This window comes from Phaethon aethereus (assembly GCF_964289735.1).
Source record: "Phaethon aethereus genome assembly, chromosome: 3".
Lineage (NCBI taxonomy): Eukaryota > Metazoa > Chordata > Aves > Phaethontiformes > Phaethontidae > Phaethon > Phaethon aethereus.
Genome location: NC_138576.1, coordinates 83,125,843 through 83,145,868, shown reverse-complemented (window position 1 = coordinate 83,145,868; position 20,026 = coordinate 83,125,843). Strand labels below are relative to the sequence as shown.

General features: G+C 37.5%; 1 protein-coding gene across 1 annotated transcript in view; it reads right to left on the bottom strand.

The window, feature by feature from the left end:
- Positions 1-14,181, bottom strand: part of NUP133 (nucleoporin 133) — a gene marked incomplete at its 5' end in the record, with an annotated part of 34,886 nt that extends 20,705 nt beyond the window's left edge. Inside the window, 12 exons of the mRNA XM_081997848.1 lie at positions 635-726; positions 1,878-2,035; positions 2,722-2,869; positions 3,730-3,877; positions 4,465-4,535; positions 4,618-4,773; positions 5,392-5,562; positions 8,165-8,296; positions 10,017-10,124; positions 11,220-11,323; positions 12,137-12,255; positions 13,997-14,181. Of these exons, the coding sequence (XP_081853974.1) occupies positions 635-726; positions 1,878-2,035; positions 2,722-2,869; positions 3,730-3,877; positions 4,465-4,535; positions 4,618-4,773; positions 5,392-5,562; positions 8,165-8,296; positions 10,017-10,124; positions 11,220-11,323; positions 12,137-12,255; positions 13,997-14,181 (1,592 nt within the window). The remainder of the gene's footprint in view (positions 1-634; positions 727-1,877; positions 2,036-2,721; positions 2,870-3,729; positions 3,878-4,464; positions 4,536-4,617; positions 4,774-5,391; positions 5,563-8,164; positions 8,297-10,016; positions 10,125-11,219; positions 11,324-12,136; positions 12,256-13,996) is intronic.
- Positions 14,182-20,026: the final 5,845 nt, after the last annotated feature.

Here is a 20,026-nt window from a genome sequence, read left to right as displayed (position 1 = left end):
TTGTTTACAATCACTCATCTCAACATCAAGCCTTTCAGAGGCACTGCACGCCTCCTAACAGTCAGGTTGCTTTAATCAGGATAGTTTGACAAACAGTGTATTTCCTTCCACTTCCACTCCCCCCGTATCAGTCAACCTAGAAAAGATATCACCTTGCCACAGAATCTGCCATGCCAGTTACTCTCCATGGCCACATAAATAGTAATTAAACATATTCAAAACTATTACTGAAAACAGTTATGCAAATGGGGAAATCTTCCTAAAAATGAGGAAGCAAAAGAAAGAATGTTTTTTAACAATAAAACACCACTTACTAAAAGAATAAGGAAGTCAAAATAACAAAAGTTTAAAGTTGTTTCACTGGCAGTAATGTAACCTCACAGAATTTATGCAGAGTAAGCAAAAAGTCATTGAGATTATAGATGGCTTCTTTCACTAGCCATCTGGATCACTTTGTCACTAGCTCAAGATGTATCTAACACTTTCCTAATAAAGATTTATATTAAACATTAGTCATTAGAATAGCTTTAATTAAAACAGCACAAAAGTATCTTTACCAAGACAATCTCTCACTCAGAGTGCCTTCAAGAATAGCAAAGAAACAAAGCCTCAAAAAATCAAGTGCAATTTCTACCTGCAGTACTGTAGAAAAGCAGCTTTCAGTAATTTAGTTTTATCTTCTTGTGCTATAATTTCTAGCCTACTGGTTGTGTCAAACGCAGGACTCTGAAAATGCAAAGTAAAAACTTCAGCTGAGAGACAAATCTAAATCATTATGAAATGAAAAAATTTTTCTAAGTAGCAACAACATGGATTTAAAATAAAAATGCCACCTGGAAGCAGTTGTGTGTATTAAGCCAAACATAATTGCATACGATACATTTCAATGAAAGTCATATAGTGGTTTGACCTCAAGCATTTTAATAAAATTCACACAAACTGTCAAGGAACTTACGCCAACTTATTTCACCAGTCAAACTTTTTATAGTAATTTTAAATATTTTAAAATTAAAAACCAACATTTTTTACAGAGTTTAAAAGGTATTCACAAGTACTATCACCCACAAAAACAATATAAGTGCGGACAAATCTAACTAAAGATTAGTTCAATAAGAAAAATATAGTTCCATCTGAGCAATCACCACAAAGGTCCTACACTAAAATACTAGTTAATAACAACTGATTTAAAAGGTGATTTAATTGGAATAAGGATTGAAACTCACTATTACCCCATAGAAATTCTTATATTGTAACAGCTTTTCTATTCTTCCTTCCCACTCCAGGGACATCTCCAGGGCACACACATTTTTAAGACAACATGTTTGATGTAAATAAGAGCTTAATAAAGACACATTGCACAAAATATCAATAAAAATACTTTAACATATTTTTACAAGACTGTATTAAAAAAATTTATATAACAGAGCAGAAACAATATACAACCACTATATAGCCCTTCTCAGCTTAGCTTTTCAGCTCCAAGCTTTTCACAGCGTGCTAAGAAAAAAGTCTCATACGCACAAAGGAACAAACACAAAAGACTGAAGAAACCATCCTGATCAAAAAGTAAGAACAAAGTCTGAGTCTCTGCAGTAGTGTTATATCAGGCCTAGTGACATACAGTAATAAATCTTTGTGAAAAAAATATACATTTCATAGAAATCTTGACTTCAAAACAAAGGAAAACAAAAAGGTTACCCAAACTGGCAGATGTAAAAAGAAAACTGTCTTCATTACAAGTGTTTGAGTCTCCATTTAAAAAAACCCAACTTTAAAACTCAAACAAGCTAGGATTTCCACAGTGAAAATTCAAAACTGCCATAGAAACATTTTATTTCTACCCTCAGTTTTCAACCAGCCAAGCAAACAACCATTACCTCACTTCTTGGTGCAGCAACAGAAGAGGACAGGGAATCTTCAAGGTCTTCAGGAAGTACAGAAATGTTTTCCCTGGAGAAGATAGTGACAAGTCCACTTTTTTTGGTAAAGAAGATGGGGAGGCTAGTACAGGAACCTGCTCCTAAAATGCTATCTCCTAAGATGAGGGGAGAGGGGAAAAAAAGAAAAAAAGCACACAAATGCTACTTAAATTTAAGAACAAAATATAACAGTTTCATAGACAATTATTAAATTTTGTCATGAACCAACCAACAGTAACTGACAACTGCACCCGACTTGCAGAAACTGTGGATACTATTTGCTACTCAAGATGCAAATTTCCAGATACTGCAAGTTAAAAAAAAAAAAAAGACAGACCAAAAAAAGAAAAGAATAAAATCAAGATTCAGGTGGTTCAAATTCTACCTAAGGACTGATGTGTGCACCCTACTTGAACATACCTCTGAAGGTCAAGGATGACATACTTGGAGACATCTGACACATGCACCTAGTAGGAATTTTAGGCTGAGCTTCTACACAAAGTTAACTTAAAAAAAAAAACAAACAAACAAAAAACCAAAACCCCCAAACAAACCCCCACCCTTTCATATACCAAGAGTGTGGATCTACTTCATTTTCATCTGAAAAACTGTAGGGTAAGCAATACCAACACTGGATGTCAATAACAACATGTCAGTGCTTTCTCCATACACTCATGAGAAACTCCCATGAGAGAAAGGAGCATAAATATGTTTCTGCTCTCTGAAAAGTCTAAATACTGCAAAACATTCAATTAGGAAGTATTGATGTAATGTGATTTTTTCCCCCTGCCCTGCATGTTACCTTGTATGCCAAATACGATTTTCTCCTGTGGTAAAGAAATTCTTCCAGTTCCAGTGGAACAAGCAAACACTTCATCTTCCTTATAGAGGTAAGCAGCATGGCTAAAGTAATCTGGGACTAACAAACAGCACAACACTTCCTCTTCTGACTGAAAGCGTTACATACGAACAATATCACATAGACAATCAAAACCTTAAACAAACTTAGAACATTTTAAAGGCTGATGATATGAGCTGCCTGAATTTGTTTTAATTTTTAACAAGAGGATATAAGTTATAAGCCCCCAAAATCCAACAAAGCCACTTTTCATTTGTCCTAAAACTTAAAATCCTGTTTTTGTTTTTTTCCTATAATTTGTGTATACATTAAATCATTACTAATTTCACATGGAGATATAAGTAAACAGATAAACTATTCTACAGTTTTCACACTCTCTTTCCATCCTAAGATTCAATTTTAAGATGCCATTACGGGCAGGGCGGAGAGTGAAAGAAGTTTACCAAAGAAAGTTAATGCCCAAGTTTATGCTTCCAGAAGAGACAGCACAAATGAGGTATGCCAAGGACAACCAATGTGTCCTTCTCTCCCAGCAAGCCAGCTGTCTAGCAAGGACCAAAATACAGTTCTCTTAATTCCTTGTCCTGCTACAAGAGTCTCAGAGTCTGAGATCTGTCATAAATGGATTGCATGAGTATACCATAGAATTACTCTGTAGAAACTTCCACAGACATAAATCAGTAATAATCAGATGTTTAGACTTCTATTTTTGAGGTTTTTTTATCTTATGCTTTAAAATGTAAAGCACAAACTTTACATGCAGTTACTATTAAACGTTAAAAGATGCTAGTACACATTTTCCTCAGAATACTACGAATACATACTTCCAAGAACAACCTGAAGACAGAGAAGTTGATTTTCCTTTAGATAAAAATGTGATAGCTGATTTATGTACAGGCATATTCTGAAACACTGTACTTTAACTCAGTTTCAGAGCCTTCATTTGCATACCTGAAAAGATGGACTATACTGTATGACCTCCACAACAACATCATCAGATAGCTGGTAGCCTTTATCTTCTACTGTTATAAGACTGTAGTAGACAAGACATGGACGATCTCCAGGATGCCATGCTGCAGCAAGTATCACCAGCCCATCACTATTTGACAACAGATATCACACCATTGAGAGATGATTATTACGTATTTTATTTGCTCAAACTCTACCACTCACAAAAACAGATCCAAGTAGAATCACAAATAGATATTTTCCAATATTGGGGGTTTTTTTCTATAAAGAAAGACTATACTACTTGCTCTTTCAAGCTCTTTTATTAACAGTATTCATATGTCAGTACAAAAGTGAACCAAAGTTCTTGTGATTTTATGTGATCACATTAAGTACAGGAGATACTGAATTCTCTGCATTTGCTGGAACAAGTTACAATTGCTTACTTGCTGTCTTTGTGATATCGAGACAAAACAAATAACTAAACCTGATAAAATGACACCAAAAAAAGTGAAAGGAATTATTCTTAGGTAACGAATTTGTAATGCTAAAGAGATAATGATAGCATGAAGTATAGGATAACCTAGTTATGTAATATGATGTGCTTATTTTATCAACAGAAGCACTCAGGTAAAAATTAAATTGCAATTACTTACATGAAGTTTTTGCAAGAAAACAGGACATATTTATCTCATTCATAGATGAGATATCTTACTAGATGCAAGTGTACTTCCTTACCGATTCTGTTGCAAATCCATGTACTGTATATTTACTCCTCCTTTAATATCTTCATAGTTACTTTCAGAACCCTAAAAAACAATATACCTGACATAACTATATATACATAGGCTATTAAACACACAAACCCTTTCCAGGTGAGCTGGCTCTTACCCAAATTGCATCTGTAATATGTTCTTTCAGGATCCTGTTGATATCCCAGCTGAGAATATAACGTTCTGATGAATCATCAATCTCCCATTTGTTTAGATTTGAACTTGTTAGCATGTAAAAGCTTGATCTCTCTTTATCCCAAAGAACACTAGAAATCTGCATTTAAAAAAGAAAAAGCTAAAAAGATTAAAGCACAGCCTTAATATTTCGATACAGCAATCTACATCACTCTCAGTCCACAAAAAAAATCATTTCCTTGGTCAACCTACAGGAATTACATTACAAGATGACAGTATTACGATAATTTATTTTATAGATATAAAAACATCTATAGTAAATATGTTTCTCATACTTTGTTCCAACTTCTGTGGAGTTCACTGACAAAGCTCAACCCAATCACCAACCCTTGGCAACACTAAATCAGAAAGGTAAAATTACAGGTTACCATTAGTTTCTTCAAGTAGTAGTGAGGCCATTACTAGAAAGAGGCAAGACTTTGAATCATTGCATGTTCCCTGGGAAGTATTACTACTTTAAAGTCTCCTTTTATTCTGATCTAAAGAGCAAGTCAGGATTCTCCTTTACAAAGCATACAGATTTATTTGGTTTCTGTCTTTCTTTCAAATTTCAAAGGCAACAAACGAATTGAGTCTTGCCTATTTTTTTTGTCACCATACATCCTTACACAGTCTTTTATTTTTTTCTAAACACTGAGGCTAGAAACTACAGAGAGAAATTAAAGCAGATTACAATATGGAAGTTTTTCAAGCTTACCACAGCATCATGTCCAGGAGACAATATACCCAGAAGAGAAGAAACCTTTCTACCAATTCCAGAAAACATGCCCTGACCCTGTGGCAGGGCATGCTGATGAATCTTGCCAGAACTATCTGGCATCAATCGAACTAGCTGGCCTCTGGAAGATGACAAAATAAAGCTTCCTCCCTAACAAAAAGAAAAAGCAACTATATTAAAAAAAAACCAACGAAACCACCCCCCACGCTCCTGAAACAGTTGTATTGTCAGATAAAATTCTTTATGTTGGCTCACAAGGGTAAACACTGAACAAGAACAAGACACCAAGCATCCATAGTATTTGAGAGCTAACAAAAGAAAAAGAAAGCATTTATCACATAAAAAGCCTGTTTAAACAAATTTTACATATTATTCTCTACACTTGAATCAGTGCAGCATACAGCTCACAGTATACTTTTTAACATTTTAAACCATATTTTTGAAAAACATGAAAAGAAAATACATTTAATCAATCTCTACTGGCAATACCACATGTAATATTCATATGTTGAACTATAAATTAAATAACATTCAACTTCCATATGTGCATTTAAAACTTGAAGTATTACTAAGCACACTATAACTTTTTTTTTTTTTAAATAGCATCCTATCCTACACAATAGTAATCTAAATGAACTGCATAACAAATCTTCCATCTGGTTATGTCCAAAAAGACTGAGGTAAGTAATTAAAAATGAATAGTGCATTAGTGAATGTATAACTAATAAAAGATATCATAATGCTGATGTCAGACCAGGAAAGAAAAAAATATGCAGATACAAATAAAAAAGTTGTTTTCAATTGGTGCTTTTTTGGTTTTGGGTTTATGGGTTTTTTTGGTTGGTTTTGATTTTTTTTTTTTAAGAATGAATAAACATTACCATTAAGTGAAAGATCTGACTGGTACTTAGCACTGGCAGAGACTCATTTTCTTATCATTTCGTGACATTTTTATCCATGAAACTCCATTTCAGCTTAACAACAGAATTAAAATCTCATGTAATCCTAATGATGAAAAATAGTGTTACCTTTGCACTAAGAAAATGTGAAAAGTCTTGTGCATTATGCAAAATACGCCCCACATTGTAGGTGCTTATATACCTCATTTAGGAGGCAGAGACTTCTGTTAGTGCATCTCTTGCCTGTCCTAATGCGTGCATCTACATTAGCACTTTAGTTAGTATCAAGAGTCTGTTTCTGGAGCGACCTTCTGCAAGTCCCCACATACTCCCTGCTGGATCACACCACGGAGCAGAGCAGTCCCAAGCGTACCAGCTGTACACCCTTTGAATGAAACTAAACTGAAAGATGGGCTCTGACCACTAACAGACATTCATTTCATGCAGCTAGGCTGGAACTAGTTTAAAAGAACAACCCACTCCCCACAAATGGCCAGCGTAGATCATGACATAGCCTCAGCACTCACCTCTTTACTTTACAGATTCTCAACTACTGCCTTTCACTGCTTGCTAACATAAACGTAGCCTTCATGCCGACTACCACCAAGGCATTAACAAGAAGGTGCCTTCAATTCAAAACTGATCAAGGTTTGTATGTTACAGGGAATAAACAAAACCTGTTAGATGTACAACAATTTTCCAAAAAAGATGAATGCTAAGGGCCTGGAGGTTGCTGAAAGAATGAACTGTTTATCTGTACAGGAAACATTCCATAGAACAAAAATTAAAAAAAAACAAAACAAACAAACAACAAAACAAAAAACCCCACAAAAAAACCCAAAAGCCCAAACAAAACAGCACCATTTTCATCATCATACTATAATAAAAATTTTGATGAAGGTTAAATCTGTACAGTGACAGGATGACTAATTAAGTACAGTTGTCATATACATACTAATGCAGCTTTAGAACATTGATTAATAAAAGGGTTCTGCTCTGAAAAAAAATAGTTCCTCTGCTCTGAAGGCACATTGTTGTCAATGTTTCAACTACAGGTGTGGTAAGACCTTGCTTTCCTCATCTTGATATCTGAAACTTGGGCACAATTAAAGTCTAATAGGGTAGAGAGGTATTAGTGTTTCTTAACACCCTGAAACTCTTCAGAAATTCATCACTAAGAACACTGTTTCTGATTAGGTTTACAAATGTTTATGACATGCTGATACCCTAAAATAATATTTATAATACAGGATATGAACAGTAGATGTTGAAAAGGTCATGAGATAAAATGTAATTAATTAATAACCAGTTTTGAAGATAACACATATTGTAACACACACAGAATTTTTTTTATGTATTCCATTTTGACAGTTTTCCCCATTTAGGCACCTCAATGGCAGAAAACAGAATTTCTAAGAACAATTCATAACATATTTGTTCATTACTTTCATACAGAACTCTCTCAAATTCAGTCACTAGCGAGCTATACCGCAAGACACTGAGTGTGTGGTCTGCAGATTCAGGTGAAGTAGTTCCCTGGTTTTGTGACAGCAGGGTTTCTACCACTGGAAGTAATCACAGTAATAATCCTGACACTCCTCATAGACTGAGGTACCAAACCAGTCCTGTTAACCTTGTTGTTGAATCCTGCATGCTTTAATGTTATTATTTATGACTACTAGTCATCTCTGCTACTTAAATCATCACACTCAGTCATCTCAGATTGCTCCTCAGAATGTTTGATAGTTTGCTTTGCAACATTTATTGGAGATTGAGAACCGATAATGTGGAGTATGCTTTTTAATTTTTAAATTATGAATTAAAGGAGTATTTTAAAATAAATTATACTGTACCTTTACTGCTGTTAGGAAACTGCACAGAGCACCTCCAAAGTCTGTAAAAGTCTCCGTATAGGAACCTTCATGTGCAAGATTGGGCCAGTACCGCACAGAACCTTCGCTCGTAGCAACCATTATTGCCAGAGACTTGAAGTGAGAAAATAATTAATAGAACATGCAAGACAATAATAATCTGACTGCACCTTTAACTAAAACATGTTATTTTACATATCAACATTGTGGGTGACAAACCCACAAAAAAGTAATAAATACACAGGGATGCACACTGACAAACCTAGAACTGAACTGCAAAATGATTCTGTAACATAGCTTAATATGTGCAGGGAATGTTATACTTGCTTATTTTGCTAACAATAGTATTTTCTACTGGTTCTTGTTCCTGATAATTCAGGGTCTGTTACTGAAATGCAAACAAAATTTATAGTTGCAAGACAGAAAAGAGCCTGTGGAGAATTCCAGATGCCAAGAATTATAGTCTTGGAAGAGTTAAAATGCAAACTCTAATTTAACAAAGAAACTGTGCTAGTGTCATTAAGAGAAATATCAAATCACACAGTGGCTCTTCTCTTTGTAAAGACATAAGCCCACAGTGTGCCTACACTAGGACTTCTTACTCAGGAAATCACTCAGACACCAAATTCAAAGCATGAAGCAAAAGACTGTGTTCAAGTAGAGATTTAGATAGAAAGCATTGTACCTAATCTACTGGTTGTTGAAAAAAAGCAGGGAACAACAGAAGAACTGTAGCTGAGAACTGTTATTGAGCTCCTTTGAGTTTTCTAGCTGACTTTTGACTAGACATAGATTTCACAAAGGAAAGCAGTTGGCTAATGAACATCATAACAATTAAAAAAACACCACAGAATGCCTTGTCCTTTGTGATTCTGGCCCATTATTTAATAATTTTCATTTTAGTGAAAGATTTTCTACCACTAATATTTCTACTTCACCCTATAAAAATCATAGTATCCACACATAGCTCACAAGCTGAAGAAAGATAAAATTAAAAGAAAAAAAACTTGATTTAGGTGTATTACTTCCTCTTAAACTTCTTTAGGTATGACTTAGGTTATAAAGCATTTAGGGTTTTCTGAGCTAATCACAAGATATTATGATTGCTTTTCATCATCTGGAAGTGTAACACAATAGCAAGTCACAAGAAAAGATCCTACTACATACTCTGTGCTGCTTCGTCCTTCCAAAGACAAATGCTTATCTAGTTTTATTAGAGCACCGCATACATTAACCGAAAACTATACCCAAGCTGAAAAGGAGAGCTTCGCTGCTTCATGAATGACAGTAACAGACACATTAACATACTTCCAGAAAACTTAACTGATCTTCAAACCTCACCCTTTAGCACAGTCTGTTACAAAAACACACTTAGAAAAGCAATCAGTCAAGACAGATTAAATCATCTGTCCTCCCAGTGCCAGCTTCCTTATAAAGACCATCCAAGCGAAGGTGCTGGTGTTTGCTTCTCATCCATGTGTACTCAGAATTAAACCACTGCTGAACAACCTTTTCAACCAGCATGCTTTTAAACTGCACTTGCTTAGACTGAATATTTGATTGCCCTGGTGTTTGTTAACACAATACTTCTCAGTTTACTTTTTTTTGTTATGAAAGCATGCCAAGTAATCCTTAGGAAAATTATTATTTAATCTGATCCTATAACATGTAAATGGCTTAACTTGAAAAGAGTAGCAGAATTTTGTTTCAAACATATTTATTGCTTAATATCAATCCTGACCTTTGCAGTTTTCAAATAAGTATTTGATAAAATGGGTATATTCAAAGTTACTCTAAAAGTATTTTTAGACATTAGAATTTAAGAGTTGATCACCTGCAGAGAAGATGCTTCACCTGAGGAACTGAGACAAGATACAGCTGCTAAACTAGAACTCCAATGGAAGTCACTGGGTGGCAGCTGCAGTTCCTTGCACAGAGATAACTATAAGAAAGAAAGTGATGCCATAATAAATAAGAGACTGGAAGAACTTATTCCTCTGCCAAAAATTCTTTAGAATTTTTGACCCTGATAAAAATTAATTTTCAACTAGTCCAGATATTGTGTAAGGAAACCAAGAGAACATCACAAGACATTTTCAGCAAGGTTGTCATAACCGGCAAATGGCTAAAAATACACTTATTTGTGCATTTTCAAACATTACTGTTTTTCTTCATTTCTGAAGAAATTTTCTTCATTTCTTTCATTTCATTTCTGAGAGGTGCAATTATTTGACTATCCCTTAATACAGTATGCTAACAAGGGAGCAAACCAAACTTAAATTAGAAGTGCTTAAGAAAGCTGACTAGGTAGTAACAGAGTAGAGAGGTGAAACACTCCTCTTCCCACTGCTCCCTGCCCCCTTGCAATTAAGCAATCAGAAAAATTTTAATCCCTTGAAAAAATCTCTACAAGTACACACCAGAATGCATATATCTAACACTCCACTCAGGTGCATAATCTGTATAATTAACATACGTTGCACTAATTGAAAGATAACCGATTTTGTAACTACAGGTTTTCTGTGACCATACTTGCTATTCACAGAAATGATGCTGAAATAAACAATGCCCAGAGGGGGAAAAAAAAAATTCTTGACATTAGAAACCAAGATGAAATGTACGTTCAGCAACGTCAGTTTCAGAGCTGAAACTAATCTTTTTTTTTTGACAGGTTAAAAATCAGTCCCAGAACAATCTAAGTCAATCTGTAACTTATCAACTAGTTTTTAACTATTAAAATAAGCTTTACAAGACTATGTAACATAAGACACACACCTATTAAAATGCAAAGAATTAACCTTAGTGTTAAGATAACAATTACAAATGAAGAGAGGAATATAAAAATATTAAGCTCCGTCAAAAGCTTGAGCTTCAGTTACTGTTGTTAGTATGACTTCAATACCAGTCCCGCTACTTTTGGGGGAAACCAAACAAACTCCAATTTATAAAGAAACTCTTGCTTTAAAAAAACACAAGCAAATAACTTGTTCAACTAGCATAAAATATAGGAGTTTTTCCATCTTCATCTTTCAGTTACCTTAGCTACTGGAGAATGACCAATCTTCCAAATAATTAGCCTCTCCTTATGGACTAGCCAGGCCCATCCACTTTCATCCACTTGAACACTCAGCTGGTCATCAGCTACATGAGAAGTAATATTTTAAAGCATTCAAATTTTTAAAACACTGCAGACTAACCTTAAAACCAATAAACTTTCATTCTTGTATGAAAATAAGAAATATCTTTTCTATTAAACTAAATTCCATGTTAGAATTTCCACATATTTGATTCAGATACCGAATTAATACATATAGTTTAAAAATCCATTTGATAAGCGCTCAACTTTCGAGACTGAAAAGCAAGACAATCCTAGAAGCTATTTCCATCAATTTACAGCAGATTATAATAGCTTTGTAAATTGCTCAGCAATTTTTAGGATTATTTTTAAGATAAATATTTTTGGTTCCTTTTATATATACTATAAAAGGAAAGTTATCCACAGGGAAAAATTTCTTAGGAGACCAATCTCTCAAATTCAGGGAAAAGTTTGTATTACTGGGGCTTTTAGAAGTGATAACAAATGTGGATTAAAAAGAAAATAAAAAAAATAAAATAGAGCATCCACTCCAGGACACAACAGAATCAAAACAACTGAAAAACGGGAGAAAGAACCAATAAGCAAAAGTTACTAAAAAAATACTATTGGCTTGCTTTATAACCTTGGATTTTACAATATATTGGTTAAAACAGCACCTGAAGAATATTTACATGCATCCATACCCACATGGGTGTTATTACCGTTAAAGTTACATAGTTGACCAAGCTGGATTCAAACCATGGCACAGAGATTTCGGTTTCCACTGTAAAGTCAGCATTTAAATGGCATCATCATGTTAACACCTCTCTCACCTGTCAATTTTCTTGGGAAAAATAACAGATAAAATCAGTTCTCACCATCAGCCCTCTTCAGGGCTTCCATAACCTTAACAGGCAGAGAGGATCCAAAAGTCCTAACATCATAGTTAATAGTCTCACTTGCTGAGGGATGCTGGATAACTCTGGTAGGCGTTGCTCTTAAACAAAACAAAAATCTATAGTTAGTTCTTTTTCTTGTTTCTTCATCAGTTTCAACAGACATTTACTTCATTAGTATCTGGTTAGAAATAGATGTGATGAGAACACATCAACAAGGGTTTATGTAAAATACACATGCTCCCTCTGGGACCACCACCTAAAGCAGTAATTTGGTGGCCTCCTTACAAGTTGTTAGCTGTCACCAAATTCCTTTATTTTTTAAAGAACTGATTCTGAAAATGCACCACACCCAGCAACAAAATCACTGTTCAACCTCTCTACATTCTGGTTATCTATAGAATAGAGCTAACCACAATGCCAGGAGAAGCCCAACAGTAGTTCTTCCCTAACCGCAGGCCCTATTCCCATCCCCAGTTCTAACGCTGCTGTGCAGCACGCACTACACGACACTTTGAACGCTGGTGGCAGCTATGAATGCCTGAATGTTGACTATTTTATCTTCTTTTTAAATACAGAGGTTCTTATCATTTTCATATTTATCCTATACCAGGGATACATCTGAGGAAACCTCAAATTCAAATGTTAATAAGAGATGTTAATAACACTGAACGTGTGGTACTGTATATTCATAGTTTTAATGTACAATACCACTTTTAAAGAACCTTAAAACTGTTCAACTACAAAATGTTTCAGTCAGAATTTGTTACCATGAGAACAGAGTATATAAAACACCCTACAGAGAATCTGAGAGCACCTGAGAAACCAGACTAATAAAGTCTTACTACTCCTGTAGGAAAGTGAGCAAAAAGCGAGTAAACATAGATTAGTAACTCTTTTTATTTTAATTTTCTTCTTTTTTTCATACAGAAAAGTCATGCCTAACAGTTCTATCAGAATTTTCTGGAAAAAAAAAAAATCAGTGAATAAAATCCAGACAACATTAAGTACTTCAATTTCCCAAAATCTTTCAAAAAGATCCCATTTCAAAGATTCCTAAAGAAATGAAGCTGGGAGATAGGAGGAAAAGTCTTATATAGACCAGACCCTATATAAAAAAGCAATAAGCAAAAACAATACAGAGGGAAAAAAGGTAAATTTATACACTGCAGGAAAGTTTCCATTCTATATATCTGTACTGGTGTCTAAAATCTTCATCACGGTTGCAGAAGAAACAAACTACCCGAGTGACAGCAACTTGACAATACAGTATTATTTGGGACAGTTACTAAATACACAATAAAAGGCAAAACAAAAAACATCACGACAACTCCACGTACAGCTTCTCGAGTATTAGGATGACCCAGCATGCACACATCTCAAAAGGATATTGTAGAAAAACTACTGAAAAGAGATTTAAGGATGATCAGAGATACTGAGTAACTTACAAAAGATTCCAACAGAAAAAGAAATGGTAAAAGTGCATTTGTGAAACAGCAATATTGTAACCTACAATGGCTTCAGCATGTAAAAACGAGGCAAAGTTTGCAAACAGAGACAAAATATTTTCTTAAACCTTCTTGTACAGACACTTGAAAGCAAGAGCTTTCAGGCAGAGCCCTCTCATTAAGCTCATTTAGAAGTACGCCTTAACGCACTTACTGAAGCACAGGACCAATACAAACTAATTCCTGACTCTTACACATGACTCTTATATGGCCAACCTAGTCCGCACCCCCGCGGCGCCCGGTAACGCCACTGCCGGTGGCTGCCGAAGGGGTGACCAGAAAGAGCCCGTCGGGGGCGCAGGAGGGCCCGGGGCCCGGAGGCGGCGGGTCTCACCGGGCGGAGAGGGAGCCGCTCCTTCGCGCCACCGGGGAGAACAGTACCGGGGAGCTGGCTGCCGCCACGACGGCCAGGTTCTTCCTGCTGCCCGGGCGGGAGAGAGGGCTGGGGGCGGCGCTGCCGAGGTTCCTGCGGGCCGGCCCGCCGGGGGTCCGCGGGGAGGCGGGAGCCGAAGGGAACATGGCTGGAGCGCGAGGAGCAACAACCCGCCCCGCGCTCCCGCCGGGCGCCGGCTGATCGCGTCACTGCGGGGCGGAGCGCGGCGCAGCTCCTGCCGGGGAGTGGCGGAAACTCCGCGCCAGCTGCGCGCGCAGGCGGTGGGCCGCCCGGGCCCTCGCGGGGGCCAGCCAGCCGGCTCTGCGTGCCGCAAGCCGGCAGCGGGCAGCTGCCCCCGCGAATGCATCGTAGTCGTTACAGGCTCAGGCGTTGCTGCAGTTTCTACCTTAGCTGCACCCGTGCTCCCGCCGCGCCTCGGAAGAGGGGTTTTCCGCTCCGGAGCGGGAGAGCGGGACGGGACGGCTTCGGGCCCACGGGCGCGTTGTGACTTTAGGAGGATGACTCTTTCACCGTGCCCTCTTTCCCCCGCGCAGGAGCCTGAGCGGCCGCTTTCCTCACTCGGCAGCTTGGGCAGCCAGCCGAGCGGGGTGGTCCCGCAAAAACACGGGTCCCCTCGCTCAGATCTCCCTGAAGAAGGCCAGATACGCTCGGTCCTTCGGGACACTACCAAAGGGATTCATAAGGCTGGATCTGGGAACCGTTTTTCACTGAATTCGTGCCGTTCTGATGCTAACCAACTTGAGCAGAGAAAGGTGGCTCAAAAAACTGCTGGTGAAAGACCATCGCAAACCGCTGTTCGGCACTTTTGGAAGGACGTGGTAGAGTTGCCAAATCTTTAAAATAGCCTGTGCTGTAACCTGTGTTACTCCCAAAATTTCTAATGAAAACGCAAAACATATTCCATGCAAACCTTGGTATGTTTCACAGCTATGGTAAATAAGAGTCATGCACTACAACCATTCTAAGAGTCATGCACTACAACCATTCGATGGTATAGAATTAGATTTTAGTCTTAAGGGGGAACTAAATTTTCTCACTGGAAGACAATAACTGCATTGCTTTGTATGAAAAAGAGCTTTCAGAAGATAAGTATGTACCATCTACTGGGGAAGAAGTTGAGTTGTATGTGTATTACCAATGAAGACAATAAGATAAAAATTAACCAAAAATAGAATATTCAAAGATTTGCCATAATTTTTAAAAAATACATTCTTTGACTGACAAGAGTTACGGCTGTTAAGCTTTCTGTGTGGATTGTGGTCCAGTATGACTGAACCTGAAATGCAGAGGAGACAAACTTGAGATGCTTCATCTGGCAGTACTGAAGTATGAGGCACCTGTCTGTTTCAGTGCTTTGCCTTTTAACTTCATTCCATCTCCTTTTGTTCTTATTTTGTGGGAAAAGCAAAATACGAACATTTAGTGGAGCTTCACTGTAACTTTACAGTGAATAACGTAGTATCCTTCTGTATAGCCACCTCTATTATACTCTATGCAGCCATACTAAATCATCATGTTAGTGTTGTTTCAAGAAAAAAACCAAACCAAACCAGAAAATGCACACACAAACAAGCAAATGAGTAACTGAGTAAAATTCAAGCTTTCATCCACATTTCCCAACATCCCCATGAACGGTGACATTCAAATTATTTTAAAAACTGAAAGATCCCCTTCACATCTCATTTCTAAAATATTTAAGACAATGCAGTGTGAGCAGTCATTTGTTGCTAACTGAATCCTGTATACACTTCCTCAGGGAACTGCTTGGCTTCCTTCTGCTGTCTCAGTCCTGTGTTAAGCACTCCATCTTCAGGAGAGAGAATACAACTTAATCGTTAAATCTCATTTTTGACACAGAAATAGTTTATGCTGATACCCGTTAGAGACCGAAACGGTTCTTGAACTGGGACTTGTGTGGTATTTGTTTTTCACGTGAAAAGGTGAATGTCCAGCAGGCAATTTTGACAATACTGACCTAGTGGGGACTTGAACTAAGAGAATGGAACTAGTGGACTTGTATTAGAGCCACAACTTCAGAATATACGGGATTGATAATATTTTTACTTCTGTTTTTTATTTATTGATCGATGGATTGAAAAACAGTGTAGAAAATACTGCTTGGGTAGTCTAGCCACAAATAGCTGCCTACCTATTTAGAAAGAAAATTCGTTTGAAAGGATAGCAGCAAAATCCATTATCTGCAAACAAACTTCTCATGAATTGATTAATGGAACATGTGTTAATGGGACTATGCAGATGTTTAAACAAAGATGTGTATAAAAGATCAGTACTATTTTCTTCTTCATAAGATATGTAATGTTTTGCTCATCAGAACACAGAGTTCCCTAATAGGTCAGGGTATTAATCTGTTGGATCATTGCATCCTGAGTTTAAGACCCCTTAAGCAACTGGAAACAATTCTTCCCGTTCAAGACAGCTGAAAGTGTCGAGCAGTGGAAATGCAAAGGCAGAATCGGCAGAGATCACAAAGGCAGGATATTGTCTTCCATTACTCTCCTAACTGGAATCCACTCCCTTTTCAGAGAGTAAAGTAGTGACAGAAAAGAGGCTCTCTATATCAGAAGGTTAAAGCAACAAGTTGCATTAACTACTTGAAACCTGAGTTTTCTGAGTTGAAAGAACTTCAGCTCTTTCAGAGATACCAGTCATTCACTGCAGTAATGATATCATCAATACTCTATTTAAACATTAAAATAAATAGTTTAAGAAGTAGTTTAAGTAATAAAGTTACTCAAGACACTTCATTTTCAGTGTCTCATTTCTCTCAGGAAAACGTTCATGCTGTCAAGAATCAGAAAACTAATTAGGAAACAGTAAAGGGATTAAGCATATATTGAGAGCCAACCTTTCATTAAGTCTCCAAATACTCAACCCTAACTAATACACTCAGTTTAGCAAGGTAGCTTTGTAAGCAAGTACACATAGTATTTAAGCCCTGAAAGTCATCACTGGGTACTAAAAGTTAAGGAAGGAAATAGTTCTGGCCTCTGAGGCAAGGGTGAAAAGGGCAGTATTAATAAAAGACTTCAAAATTATGCCCATAGGTACCAACTAAAACATGGCAACTAGTGATAGATACTGAAAAATGTTTCTATTACATATTTGATTTACACATGTGCATGTAAAATTAATTACCTTTATTTTTTGATGTCTGGGAAATCACCTTTACTACTTTTCTACAGAGAGGAGGTATGTTTAGGCCAAAGTTGAACACTAGTGTGCATGGCATGAAAGAGATGGTCTTATACAACATGCTGCACCAGGGCTACAAGGACACTTTGAAACCTTTACCAATTCTGGATAAAGTCTGTCCTTCCTTCAGGAAATGCTCGGCAAGTTTAATTTGACTTAAATTTGACAATCAAAAGCATTTCTGCATACCTTCTGGCCTTTGGAATACACTAGCACAGCTGTTTTGAGCTCTTACTACCATCCCTCATGGAACTGACCCTCTTCCTACTAACAGTCACTTAAGCTAAGCAAACGGTGGATATACAGGATTACTAAAATCTGAAGGGGACAATGATGGAAAACACAGTGAGTGAGTGGGAGAAAGTTTGGTATATACTTCTTCCTGATGCATAGTCAGATACTCTCACGTTAAATCTTTTCTACGTTGCCTGGCCCCTCTTTGCCCTATGGACCATGCTACGCAAGGCAGCAGCATGAAGCAGTGGTCCTTAGCAAAAGATACCCATCGGGATTGTTAAGAGATACACCAGCAGTTTCCACCTTAGACGGGAAGGTCTTCAACTCTTGTAACAAAAAGAATGCAGTACTTTCATTTTTCTCTTTCTCACACCTTTTTCCTCATTAAGCTACTAGAGCTCCTACAGTTCAAAATGCAGCCACATGCAGCACTGACTAGCACTGCTGTGGAAGTATACAGCATGCCACGTGCGCACATCACATACATTGTAGGTGTGCAAACCACAAATCTGAACTTGGCCAGTAAAGCCTTCTCCTTGCAGATTACTAAGAAACTTTGTTTTCTCACCTTGTTGAGGTCTGTCGTTTGTTCCAAGGAGTATTTTGAGCAGTTCAAGCCCAAATAAAGTCTGTTATCCAATGTACCTGGTATGACAAACATTCTCCTTTCTGTGGACTAGAGCTTTTCTATAGCTTTTCACACTTTTCTGCAGACTGCAACACCTGCCAGAACAACTACTGAAAAAAAGACATAAAACATTCATTCAATTCAGCTGCAAGTAATCCCTGTAACCTGTGTAAACACATGAATAAAGGGGCTCGTTGCATCTCATGTAAAGAGAGATTACACAAGTAAAGATTAAAGTTTGAGTCCCTCTAAATACATTATAAAGAGAATAACTGGTAGTCAACACTGAAATTAAATACTGGGTCAGTGGTATTTTTAGCTTACCTTTAATATAGTACTTTATCAAAAGATAAAATTACATCTGCATGTAATTTTAATTCCTTAGCACAGTGATCTCTCCAGCTTTTTGACTATGTTCCATTAATGGCACATTAGATACACATTTTAAGCTTGCCCAGCACTAGATATCTCACCTGTTCCCAACAAAGTTTTCCAGCAACAAATTTTCCTAGCATAGATGCGTCTTAATGTGACCCAGAAAATTTCTAGCTGTTTTTAAATTATCTTCTGGGGTTTTGCATCTTCAGAAAGTCTAGAGAGAGTCTATTGGAAGAGATTTTTAAATTAGAAACATGAAGCCTACTCTTTACTGCCAAGCATACTCTCCTGCAGTTATTCAAATTAAGGTAATGCTCTTATTTTACTAGGTACCCCTAATAAGGTAGTTAGGCAAAACCTGGGATTTCTAGGAATGACATTTTAAGTAACAATGAGAAACTTAGATGTGCCTTGAAAAAGGACAAAAACTTACATAAGAGTATGTTCTTTTGGGCATCATCTTAGAAGAGAAGTGAAACTGAAGACCTGGGAAAATAGAGAATGGAAGAAAATGCATGCCAATTTTAAATTTTCCTATGCTGACAATATACACTTCCTTTGTCCTTATGTAAAGTCCCTTAGGTTTTTTGTTTGGCTGCTTTTTTGGTTGGGTTTTTTAATTTGTTTTTTAAAGAACTTTCCTCCAACTCATGCTTCTATACTCTCTAAAATGTGTTCTTATATGTAATTCTCTACAGTAACTGTAGATGGTGATCATAATCAACTTCCATATTTCAGAACAAACGGTAACTGAAAGCACAGTGCAGTGGAAGTCAGATAGAACTTTCAGAGTACATTAGTGCCACACATTTTTGAATTCCAGCATTTTAAGATTACTGACAAGCACAGAAAGCAAAAGTTCCTTAAAAAGGGAAGAGAAAATGACATGAAAATAAGATGATTGTAATTTAATTACCTGTAAAATACTGAACTTACTTGAGAATGCAGCACATCATCATACAGTGCATTACAGCAAACGAGATTTTGAATGGTCTCAATTGATGTAACACAAAGCAGAAAAATCTATACACTGAAATTATCACAATGTGATTGTATTGGGTTTGCGTGGCAAGGTTTTGGTAGCGGGGGGGCTGCAGGGGTGGCTTCTGTGGGAAGCTGTTAGAAGCTTCCCCTGTATCTGATAGAGCCAATGCCAGCTGGCTCCAAGATGGCCAAGCCATTAAGTGATGGCGGTAGTGCTTCTGGCATAACATATTTAAAGGAGGGGGGGAGGAAGTCTCTGCAGCCAGAGAGAGGAATGAGAATATGTGAGAGGAACAGCCCTGCAGGCACCCAGGTCAGTGCAGCAGGAGGGGCTCCAGGCGCCAGAGCAGAGGTTCCCCGGCAGCCCCTGGTGAAGCCCATGGTGAGGCCGGCTGTGCCCCTGCAGCCATGGAGCTCCACGCTGGAGCAGATCTCCACCTGCAGCCCAGGGAGGGCCCCACACTGGAGCAGGTGGATCCCCGAAGGAGGCTGTGACCCCATGGGAAGCCCACACTGGAGCAAGCTCCTGG